Source organism: Phlebotomus papatasi, chromosome 1 (assembly GCF_024763615.1).
Source record: "Phlebotomus papatasi isolate M1 chromosome 1, Ppap_2.1, whole genome shotgun sequence".
NCBI lineage: Eukaryota > Metazoa > Arthropoda > Insecta > Diptera > Psychodidae > Phlebotomus > Phlebotomus papatasi.
Genome location: NC_077222.1, coordinates 36,952,697 through 36,965,518, shown reverse-complemented (window position 1 = coordinate 36,965,518; position 12,822 = coordinate 36,952,697). Strand labels below are relative to the sequence as shown.

General features: G+C 33.5%; 1 protein-coding gene across 1 annotated transcript in view; it reads left to right on the top strand.

The window, feature by feature from the left end:
- The window catches only part of LOC129799006 (protein arginine N-methyltransferase 5), a 36,755-nt gene extending 32,491 nt beyond the window's left edge, over window positions 1–4,264 (top strand). Inside the window, exon 5 of the mRNA XM_055842572.1 lies at window positions 4,022–4,264. Coding sequence (XP_055698547.1) covers window positions 4,022–4,174 — 153 coding nt within the window. The 3' untranslated portion in view covers window positions 4,175–4,264. The remainder of the gene's footprint in view (window positions 1–4,021) is intronic.
- Window positions 4,265–12,822: the final 8,558 nt, after the last annotated feature.

Sequence of the window (12,822 nt, the reverse complement as noted above, 5' to 3'; positions counted from 1 at the left end):
ACTACAACTTAGGGTGAAAATTTGATCAAAACAGGCAAATTAAATATCCTTTTACATAAGTTTTCATAAAACCCATCCTTAAGTGGCCGACATACAGCCCCTTACCTTACTACGAAAACTTATTTTTTCATCCTTTATGGCATGTATTTTTCTCAAAGTTTGGTGTGTCATGTAACTGTTAAAATTTGGGCCCTAAGATAATTCTGCTTTTTAAAAAAATAAATCTTAAAACGCTCATAACTCTCATTCTAATTTTCCAAATTTGATCGCCAATGGTACATGTGAAAGGTCTCGTGATATTTTACAACTCTTCAAAATATCACAATTTTGTGTGTCCACCGTCAGTGGCGGTAGAACTGAAATGAGGTATCTCCGAACGGTTAAGGGAATCACTCGTCGAGATCGAGTGAGGAACGTAGCCGTTCGTGAGGAACTAAGAGTCGAAGAGCTAGTTTTTCGGATTGAGAGATCACAACTTCGATGGTATATGGTCATATTCAGTACATCAATAGAGAAAGATTTAAGCGCCTTGGGATTGACCATGAACACTTCCCTGAAGTGGCGGAGTTTTTTTTTTTAATTTGGTCTACGGAATTAGCTCTAAAAAATGATGGTAAATATTATAGATCAAAATTGCTTGAATAGATTTCGAGAAAAGTTGAAAAAATCGTGAAATTCATAAGAATTTAATTTTCATGACAATTGAAATATCTCGAGAACTATTGTACATTTATTTACGTTTTTTAATTAATTAATGCCACTTCCCTTTCTAACATCACAAATTCAGAAAACTACCGCTAGAGGCGCTATTTTTAAAAAGAAGATGTTTCAATTTTCTAAATTAAATAACTCAAAAATTCCTTTGTGCATCGGGCTGAAATTTTAGTATGTTGTAGCCGCTGATTATACCTATCAAACAAAAAAATACTTAAGTCGGTCGATAACCCCTGACCCGAGCTATAAGGGGTCAAAGTTCGAATATTGACCGGCCTCTATCTCCGGTTCTAATTAACATATTGACCTAAATTTTGGGTTTTTGGTTTCGTCTCGATGAGCACTTTCAGATGAAATTTCAAAAATTCATCACAGGTGGCGCTGCGATAGCGTCAAAATTCATAGAAATTTAAACTAATTTTTCTCAAAAATTCCTTTGTGCAAGTTAATCAAGTTTCAGTATGTTGTAGTCCAGTTTAGGACGTTTCCAAAATGGTGCGTAAGTGCGCTGTGGTTATAATAGAACCGGAGATATGAGGGGTCAAATTTCACGAAATTCAAAAAATCATATCTCCGGTTGTATCTGACCGATTTTCATCAGAGAGGGCTTAAACGAAAGATCTCACTAAATGCTACAATTTTTTTAAACATTTTAACTTCATGGGACCAACACCTGGGGCGCCACAGTCAAAAAACCGATTTCAATATCACATAACCTCAATTATCTCGACACATACTTAACCGATTTTGATGATTACTTCGACATAATTGTAGAGGACATTTGTGTCTATATTTCGTCCATACATCATTTTCCGCTCAGAACACGATATCTGTCTGATTTTGTCGTTTAACTCTGTCGCGTCACACTTTTATTCAGCAAGTGAATTCATATAAAATTGAGTTTTTCCTAATGCTTTATGATCAAATATAATAGTTCAGAGAGGAAAAAATTTTCCATTGCGTGAAAACTCTGAAAAACCCCGGGTCATATATGACCCTATTGTCCTCAATGGAAGTGTACATACCATTTTCAAAATCTATATCACGGGCTTTTTAAGAGTTTTTTTTGCTTGAAGTTATTAATTTGGCCAAAACCATGGCAAACTGGATTGTTTTGATAAACACTGCACTCCTGGTGTTCAAGGAATCTTCCTGGTAATCCCTTGATCAGTCTCTGTCACAATATTTTGAGTGGTATTTGGCAAAAATAAACTTGTCTACATATTTATCCATACACAATACAGTTACACAATATGGGACGCTTGCAGAATACTCTAATATGTTGCAAAATATGTTATAATTCATCAGATATAAGACGAAATGTCCAGGAGCAAGATGTCCCTCCTGCATTTCACAAAGAAAAACAATGTCCCAACTACATTTCGCTATAGGTTTGGGACGAAAACACTGTTACCCTTGGGGACCATAGGGTCATATATGACCCGGAAAATTCTGCACGCTTTTCTGGAAAATTGAGAGTAGTTTATTATATCAAAATATGCAATATATAATCTTTGGATATTCTATTTTGTGTTTCTAAAGAACTTTTTGCTGAAAAAAAAAATATAAAAAAATTTGAAAAAGAAAAGTAATTTCACAAAGTTCGAAATTAGTGATTTTCGATCTCAAATATTTTCTTTTCCTGAATATCTGGAGTCTTGAGAAAATTAGCCAAGAATCTTACATCCTTCTATTATGATGTCGTGCACAAACCGATAGATTTCAATTAATGTAAATAGTCAAAAAAAAATTGTTTTTTCCTCGGGTCATATATGACCCTAATGACGCGAAAGAGTTAAGTGTGAAAAAATTGATTTTTCCTATAATAACGCTTTGAAACCACTCAGATGCCAATTTGACTACTTCTACTCGACCAAGACACGTAAAATAGGGTTTTAAATGGAAAGTTTCACAAAATACAACAATTCTTTGATATATTTGAAGTTCATCAAATGAACACTTGGGGCGCTCTGGTCGAAAAAACGAGTTCACAAACAAACAACCTCGATTATCTCGGTTTCTGATTAACCCATTCAGTCAATGTATCAGAAATACTTGAGATAGAATGTTCATATTTTGGGATTAGTTTTCTACAGATTAATAGATGAATTATTTGAAAAGAAATTTTTTTTATCCATTATGGGGGCGCGGGTAGCCGCCCTCAAATACACGTTTTAACGGTCACTGAATTTAAATTCTGTACATTAAATCATTACAAACTCTATTGACTTAGATAGAGTAGCAATCCAAGAAAACAAATTGGCAACTACAATTCAAATCACGAAAGAGGATGAAGGGCAAAATTAACAAATTCGACGAGATGTCGTATTTTCCGTCCACCATTTTGAGCAAAATTTTTGCATGATTTCACGCGAAGCGAAATGTATTCCCATCTCTGTCGGGCTATTTTTTCCAAGTAATAGAAGGACTAAAGTAACTAAAAATCCATTATCGACAGAAATTCGAATATCAATTGCCCTGGAATAAATCATCTAAAATCACGCAATTTGCGTATGATCTATAATACTATGGTAAGGAATGGGTTAATCGATGAGATCAAGTTCTACGGCAAAATTATAGAGAACATTCTGGTCTACATTTCAGCCATATATCACTTTTCTGTCAGTCCATCCAAATCCTTGATATATTTTTGTTTAAATACAAAATTTGTTTAATTTCACGAATTTGATTCAAAATAACTGAATGGCGTCCCCCAACTTCAGCTCTAAATTGAATTTGCATGCATTCCGAGTTAGATCACGTTAAGAATCTCACCTACATAAGCCGGTTAGGATTATCTGTGCTTTTTGAGATAAATTAATTGAAATAATACGTTTAGTTGTACAGAAAAAGTTATTTACATGCAGAATTCTCGAGAGAAATAAAGTATATAACAATGTAGGATTCAGCAAATTCGTTAAATCCGTGTCCCGAACTTAATCTTAGGGCTTTAGATAGATAAGCTACTTGCCACTTTGAGTTTAGGCCCAATCAAAAAAAAAAGATTCACTATATGTTCACAAGGTCAAGCTTGAAATTGAAGAGAATATTAGGAATACAAGGGCATGTCTAATTAAATTAAACGCGTTTTTTAGTTCAATTTTGATAAATAAATTGACTTTTTTTTGAACTGCAATGAATTTAGATTAGATTTTCAATAATTTGGCATGAATAAAATATCCTCGCAAGAAAATTTAATATTGATCAAATGAAAAATTTCTACTGGACGACAATTCAAATAAAAAAAAGAAGAGTTTTATTCAAAAAGCAAAAAGTCCTGGCAAAAGTTTTGTGCTATTTCTTGCAGAATCCTGTGAATTTGAAGGCCGGCGAAGAGATTGAAGTGAATTTCTGGCGTCGCGTTGCCCCGAGGAAAGTATGGTACGAATGGAGCATTTCATCGCCACAAATCTCCCACATTCACAATTTAAATGGCCAAGCCTGTGATATTCTCATGTAGAGCCCATAATTTGCAAAAGAATGACGGAAGAATTGTTAATAGAAAACAAAGGATAAATACGAGGAATAAAAATAAAGGATAAAAGAGAAATCTCAAGGACTGTGCTGTAAAAGAGGATGAGCAACATCAAATGTAAGTTGTACCTTCTTTCTTCTTTCTGTCTGAGTATGTGTCTTTTTTTTTCTATTTGGTTAAATTCTTTGGTACCGATGAAATGTGCATTTAGTCGCTTGGCACGTTTTACCGTTCCCAAGTTTCTCTTTGGAAGATTTATCAATGAAACGGAGACTGTGAGTGGGGAAAATGGGAAAAAGGCACGAGTTTGCGTCTCTCATTCACATGGAGGATATTCCTTGGAAGATTTTCATCTCCCGGAGAATGGTAAAGAGAAATTGCCATGAGAGGAGAGAACGAGAGTGGAGAAAATGAGAGCGAGAGTGATGGAGATTCAGGAGGAATTTTATCGCTTGTCTCATATGGAGCTTCACATTGATAATTCAGTTCAATGTGAAGCTTTCCTGCGTCGCGACGCTTTTCATATGCTCAGCAATTTAAGCCGAAAATCAAGCTAAAACGTTGTCCTGAACACTCTCATCTCACAAATTAACGCTTTTATGATCTTTTATTGTTGTTGTTGATAACCATCCTTTTCCCTTCAGTTGCACTCTCCCTTTGAACTTTTTTGATGATGAAAGAGGATTTTACCCATACACTTTCCTCCTGAAAATTACCATATCTCATGTATGTGGTAAAATTAGGACCATTACCTGGAGGTGAAGGGATGTGACATCGAGTGTTGTGATAAGAAAATGAGTACAAAAGTGAGTGAGATAATTCTAGAGTGAAAAAGATATCAAAAAAAAACCGTGTCATTAATTCGAATAACCCTCTTTCGACATGGTATTTACAATGAATATTTCATCAGGATCAAATTGGTGTTGTGGATAGAAAAGAACTGAGCAAATAGAAGAGTTTACTCTCTGGCAAATTTAATTATAGACCTCTTTCATGCATCGATAAATGTGCGTCAAGTGAGTTTCTTATTCTTGTTTTGTGTGTGGAGAGGGTTGCAGGAGAAAAAAAAAGTTGGGCGAGAAGTAGGGAAAGTCAATAACACTTAGCAGTAACTTTTTAATTTATGCCCTAATTGATCCCAAATTTTTGGCACAGGTATCATCTTGAAGGGTAAATTGCTCAAAATGTAACAGTTAAGCGCAAGAAATACTTTAGCATCTTTGATTTTTGCTAAAAAATTAAGTTTAAAACTGAAAAGCCTAATTCCTAATTCAATTTAAGGCATGAGTAATGAATTAACCCTTTAATGAGAATGACGAATCAGGGAGAGTCTTAATGAAAAAACTCTATTTTCTTGTTAATTAGAATCAAGATATATTGCGTAGATTAACAGCATTTTCCCGTCTGAGAAAAAATACAATTTGACTATAATTTTTAGTTTACAAAAATACTCGTATCATTCCGGGGATTTAACTTTGTTAAATTAAAGATTTGTAATTTTTAAGCCCTGTAAAGGCTTTAACTGTCAGTATCTTTCAACTCTTGTATCTTTTGCCACTCTGGGTACCGTAGATGCTGGTTATTGGCCTGCAGAAGTGACTCTGCCACCCTGTCGTGCGACTGGTAAAAATCATTCTTAATTTCTAAAATTAAAGAAAAGCTAACGAAAGCAGGATGGCAGTCACTTGCATCTACACGGTATTCAAAAGAAAATGTAAATAATCTGGAAAAAATATTTTTATGGCGTATTTGGAATCGATAAAAATCCGATTCTTGCGGATGATCATAAACTATAATGCCGGCTTCAGACTGGAGGTTTAGCCCAGTTCCCGAGAGTCTCAAAAATCATAATAACAAGCAATTTTATTGATCTGTCAGAGTCTAATGAATGATTTGCCCTAAATATTCAATTCTAAACAACAATTTCCTAAAAAATCATACCTAATGAGGAATTAGAGGAGTTAAGCCAGATAGCTAAGCCTTATACGGGCTTCAGACCTAAAGCTAAGCCATAGGCTTAACTTCTCTAATATCTTATCGGTCGAGATTTTTTTGGAAAATTTTGACTTAGGATTGAATTATTAAAGGCAAATGACCTATTACATTTTGAAAAATCAATAAAATCGGTTGCCGTTTAAGGATTTGAGATCTTCGGAAACTGGGCTAAACCTCTAGTCTGAAAACGGTCTTAGGTCTGAAGTCCGTATAAGGGCGCCCAAGTCTAGGATATTTCTTGTAGGACCTATATTTATTCCTGAGCTAAGATATTTCAAATCCAAGGATCAACCAAATGACTTCTCCAACTTCTCATTAGTCAAGATTTTTGGAAAAATTTTCACTTGATTGAAGGCAAATGATTCTGAAGAAACTGGGCTAAACCTGTCTATAGTCTAAAAGCCGGAGATCGGTTAGATGGGATAATTTGAAATCATGTCTATTTTGGAATTTTGAGATTTTCTTACCGTTTCAATTCAAAGAGAAAAAGAAAGCCACGAAGAAGTACAAGACTGTACATTCGATAGTATTTATTCGTTATTTTTTCCTTAGCCTCTAAAACTGTAAGTAAATCTCAAAGTTCCAAATTTGAAATGATTCCAAATTGTTCCATATTATTCTGACATTTTTCAAAATTTTTATTGACAAAAATGTTCATTGTATTGAAACTTTGGTCAGACTTTGGGATGAATGCCCATGCTTTGTACGGTCCCAAGCTTCTTAATGACTGAATTATTCCTATGTTTCTGACTAAATGTGACTCCGTAATACATTTTAAAAACAAGACACTTTTCCCTAGTTTTTAAAATATGGGTGCAATTGGTCATATTTATTGAAAAACATAGAAAAAATTTAGTCGTTATGAAGCTTGAGACCATGTAAAGCATGGGTACTTTCCCCTATCGTAAGGATCGCTAATTTTAAACGAGCTATGGAAGTTGACCTAACTGCATTAAGTCCGAAATTCCGGGCCAGGAACCATCAAAATTTTAGAAGTGAAAAAAATCGCAAATTACTTAAAATTAATTTTCTTTATAAATGCTGCTTTCTACCCCTACAATTACTGTATGACAATATTCTCTTGATTCGTTTATTAAAACCGGAGAGCTCTAAAAAATGAGCGTCTTTTATATGCAAATTTACAAATGAAGTGTAAAAACAAACGCAAAATGAGAGTCCACCGCCGTCTCAGCGTTAATGACCGGCCTCCGGAGCAAAACAGTGTAAAACACTTTCTTAGATTGTGATTGTATAGGGTAAGTGTGCCAAATTTCGGCATAGTTGCGTGCAAGCGCCAAGGTCTCAAGTTTTAAATGCAATGTTATTAATACAAATTGAATATTTCTATTACTCCTTCTTAAGGAGTGTTGTTTGGAACTCTTTATACATTTTATCGTCTTTATTTACTTTAAAATCATCCTTAATACATTTTAAAATAAATAAAAATGTTGACATAGCTTTGGTGCCTTATTTCGGCCACCTTCATTCTCATCGTTCTTTGTCCATCGGGAATCCTTCGAATCTCTTTTTCACGTCATCTTGTTTGTCGAAGCTGCATTTTTTGTTACTCTTTTGCAATGTATAATCTTTAGAGTATGTAAAAACCAAAAATTCATGAAAATTTAAGGAACAAAAAATGTGGCCGGAATTGCAAGCTGGCCGGAATTTGGCACACTTATAGCCAATTTAGTAGAGCACTACTTAACTTAGGATATTTATTTTTTTATGTTAAATCATTGAGAATAAAAATATTGTTTTAAGATTAATGTTTAATGTTCTGTAAGTGTTTCGTATTTAAGTTTCTTACCAATAATAAAAAAAATTTCTAGAATTAATTTCTTATAATCAATTAATTTTGTAGGCAATTAATTTTAATCATAAGTACAACCTTTTCGAAACGATGGGGTATCATATAAAATTTTACACTCATTTATTTATTAAGGTTATTAAAATAAAAAAAACTTCAAAAGTGTTTAATATTTTTCAGTCAGAGTCTTGATTGAAAATCTTCTGCTACATATTATATCTGTCTTATCTCAAGTATGCGCTAACATTTCTTTAGTGGTACCGTTTTTTTTATCATAAGGGGTTTTAGCTTCTGCAATTACTTGTTCCAGGAAGGCTCGAAGTCTATCGATTTTTTTCATTCATTTATTAAGAAGACCCTTCTCAGCATGTTCTGAAAGAAATGTAATTATTTACTCAATTAATGACTTAAAATCATCGAAGGATCAACCTGCGGGCCTGAGAGTGTTATTCAATTGGTTTTTGAGCTTTTGTTCTTTCGAAATTACTTTAAAAAACAATCTTAAAAAGAAGGTGTAGCGATAGAAAAAACGTCCAGACAAGTTTAACGATACAGATTTTATGAAAATATACTTAACAATTGACGGCACAATGGCGAGATTGAGTGGGTGGTAAGATCTTTAGAGAGAAAGTGATGGGGCAAGAAGAGGCATCCTCCTTGCCCATCTACTGTTGCGTATTGTCATTGTTTTCGCATCCTCGTGAGAGATTTTATTGTATTTCGTGAGTGCGAATAATTCTGCACGCTTGGGGCTCTTTATAAGAAATTATCACGTTCTCTTCATATTTAAGTGGGTGGGTGGAAAAACTTGTGACGACTGCGAGAAGTGAAGATTTTCATGTGGGATCTTGCTACAGTAAATTCCCTCGAGGGTTGGGAGCAAAACGTTCACTGGAACTTCCTTTTTCGCCTTTCCTTCTTAAGAAAAAATTCTTTTTTCTGGGGACACCATCTTCTTTTTTAATTTACAAAAACATTATGAAAGAAAAACCCAACTTGCCTTTCAAACTGAGCCTAAAAGTTCATCCCCCTTTATTTAGATCAGGGTCCTCAAACTTTGCGAAAAAATACGCTATAATTTAACGTGGTACTTTAATTCTTTTGATTTAAATCTGTAGACACTTTGGTTTTTATGACTACGAAATCGAACTCAATCGCAAAGTTTATCAGCATTTTTGATTATTTCAATTGCAACAAAGATGAAACTAAATTTTCTTTTTTAATGCTCGAACTTCTAAGCGAAAGCATTAAATGTAATCAAATTAAGTTTGTTTTTAATTCGATCATTATCAGAGATCAAACGGATATACATAGAGACTTAACGTTTTAAGGACGAGACACTTTTCACGGACTGAAAATCAACAATAAAAATGAAACTGGTAAACATAATCAATGATAAGTCTTATATCTAACCTTGGAAAGTCCAACAGAGTCTGACTCGGTGTATTTTTGCCTCTATTAATGATAGGGATAGGGACAAAAATAGATTAAAAACTTAAGTAATTTTTCTGACAATACCAATGAATATTAATTTTCGCTCTAATGGTGTCTACACACTACACTGAGAGAAATCTGAAAAAGTTAAAATAACATTCCGGAAATGTTATTTTTACCTTTCAGTATTGATCCGAAATCGGTGGAAATATTACCCTTTTTAGGTGTATTAGGAGTTAAAGTTACCCTTTTTCATGATAATTTTACCCTTAATAAGGTGTAAAAGTAACATTAAAGAATGTTGATATATTTTTACACCTAAAAAGTGTTAAAGTTATGAAGAAAAAAAGTTAATCGCACCCTCTTTTTTTCTCAGTGTAGAAGCAATAATTTTCATCAAAAATTGCCTTTTTCAAAAAAAAAATCTGACTTTTCTGCCTACAAGGAGGGGGAAATTTTCTTTAAAAAGGCATTTTTTTTTAAAGAACTTTCTCCTAGTGTGTAGATGCCTTTATAAAAAATATTACGTACGAGTATTGTAGTTTTTATTCCCAAAAGGGTTTTACTTTAAAAAAAATTGAAAGTAGAATGTAGGCAACCTTCGCACATTTTTTCGTGCTTCATATTCAGGATTTTTTTCTGACTAAACTGTAAAATGGGCAATGAATTTCACTACACTAAAAAGTTCTCTGATCTTTTCGGTTATGCATGCCTAGTTCACTATCACAGAATTGTTGGTTTTTCCTGGACAGGAAAATGAAAAAAAATGACGATTTGTGCGATTCTTGCTCACAACATGGAAGGTTCGGGTTCGTTATTGCTTTTTTTCTCGAAATAAATTTTATCTACAATTAAAAATCATTTTCTGATTGTTGTACTGTATCCTCGAGAACCCGCAGAAACTATCACTGAACTAAAAGAAGATCTTTAAAATACTTTTTTTCACATTTTCTGGAGCACTGTTTTTTCTTCCAAATGAATATCGAAAAATCGCCTAAACTGTCAAAATTTCAAATGTGGCAACCCTAAAAAATTACACTCAGCACTTCGTTATCCGGCACTTCGATATCCAGGTGACAGATGCCAAACACTGAGAGTTGATGTATTCAAAGTGTTTTTTTTACGAAACACAGTTTGTCCAGAGTGTATTAATGTGTTATTTTCATTTTACAGTAGACTCTCGCTCAATCGGCTCTTTTTCAATCGGGCGAAAAATTTTGTTGTCAATTTTCACGTTTAATTATGAAGCTAATTTGTTCAGATTCTCTGTAGTTCTTCCTATTTTATCGTGATCCTTTATAATTGAGCGCTTTTTGTGGAATTTACGCCCAAATCTATCGATAAACCGGATGACATTTCGCCTCAAATGCCCATTTGAGAGAGAGTCTACTGTAATTAAAGGTTTTGACATACAATCGTGTCACAAAATGAAGCATAAACGTACCACAAAGAAAATTCTGCGGTTTTTCGGCAGAAAACCAATTCATACAGCACAAAATATAAAAACCGTTGACCAGATTCATAAAGTCTAAATGTCATTTTGTCCCCACGTCAGCCGGATAACGAAGAGCCGTGTGTAATAATCTCTGCTGGAATCGCTGGAACATTGTAAGGAGGCTATAATTTTTAAGCTTGAGTTGCCTGATGGATGTGCAAACACTCACACATTCAGTGTTTGAAACCACACACAGTGTAGTATTTGCGAATTTTCCGCCACCGTGAAAAAAATTTCCCTCTGATGCAAAAAGTTATTACGTAAATATCATCTCAAGTATACTCTTCATCCACTGTGTAAGTGATCTTTTTTAGAAATTAGTTTAACTATGAGAAATCAAATGAAATGTGCGCCATCAAAATTACCTATTTTGGGCCAATTTTTTAATTTGTGATCCTAGCACCTAGGAAAGAAGGGCTTGGCTGCCTAGTTTTACAAGCGTCAAAGTTTCAAAAAAGTAATATTTTAAATACAAATTGATTTTTTTTATTCTTTCTTCTGAAATAGTGTTGCTTAGAACCTTGTAGACAGTTTATCGTTTTATTTACTCTAAAATCATTCCTAATACATTTTAAAATGAATGAAAATGTAGACATAGCTTTGGTGCCCTATTTCGGCCACCTTAATTCTCATAGTTCTTTGCCCTTCAGAAATTCTTCCAATGCCTTTTTCACGTCATCTCGTTTGTCGAAGCTACATTTTTTGTTATTCTTTTGCATTGTATAATCTCTAGAGTATATAAAAACTAAAAATTCATGGAAATTCGAGGAACAAAAAATGTGGCCGAAATTGCAAGCTGGCCGGAATTTGGCACACTTACCCTAATATTATTTCATAGAGCATTTTTAAAAATTAATAAATAGTATTTGATTAAGTTAACTAATAGTCTTCTAAGATGAGTGACCCATTATCCATAATATTACTCATAATATTATTATTATGAGTATTATTTTATCCTTGACCTTTCATCGATACGATAATAACCTTGAGTCATTCCTAATAACGTGTTTTCAAGGTGAAAGGCCAAATAGCTTTATACGGCGTTTTCTCCAAGTGTTGCGCCAAATTTGGCTTTATTGGAAAGGTCTTGCAATAATTGACAAATTTGAACCGATTCTAAACGGTTCTAAAAGGATTCTGATTCTATCACCTTTCCCGAAACTCACTAGTATTACTCCTTAACCACTAGGGCAATCTTTTGAGTGATATATAAATCGGTGTCATTAAAAAAAATTACGATATTAATAAGAAAACTTTGCCAAATGTTCCAACGGTTCCAACTAGTGAGTACAGAGCTTTTATTAATAAGTTGGATTGCGATAAATAATGCGAAAGTAATACTCTTAGTACCTCAAAGTCAAGAGTTTAAGTATTGTTCAAGAGTGGGAGCCTTTACCCACCCCTTTTTTAATTATTTCTCGTGAAATTGTTATAAGAGTTTTTGCACCTTTGATGACTGTTTCCCAGGAAGACCACAAGTCTATTGATTTTTAACACATAAGAAAGATATCCTTCTCGGTACTTCGTAGAAGAAATATAATTATTTACTAAATTAATGACTCGAATCAACCTTCGTACCTGAAAGCATTGTTCAATTCTGATGTTTCATGAAAAAAAAAAGAAAAGTTTATCTAATTGAATTTCTGATTTTAATAGAATTTCCTGTATGCAATTCTGTTTTTGCTTAACCATAAATTTTAATTTAAATAGCAGCAATTCTGAAAGATAAACACCCCGAGATAGTCTTAAATAATTTCAACTATCATAAAACTGTCTTCAGATCTAAGTTTTAGCTATATATTTAGCTCAACTTCTTTAACTTTAATCCTGAATTATGTTAAGAGCATTCGCTTACTAAGGCAGTAATTACACAGAAAAAAAATTTTGCAAAAATGTTTGTAA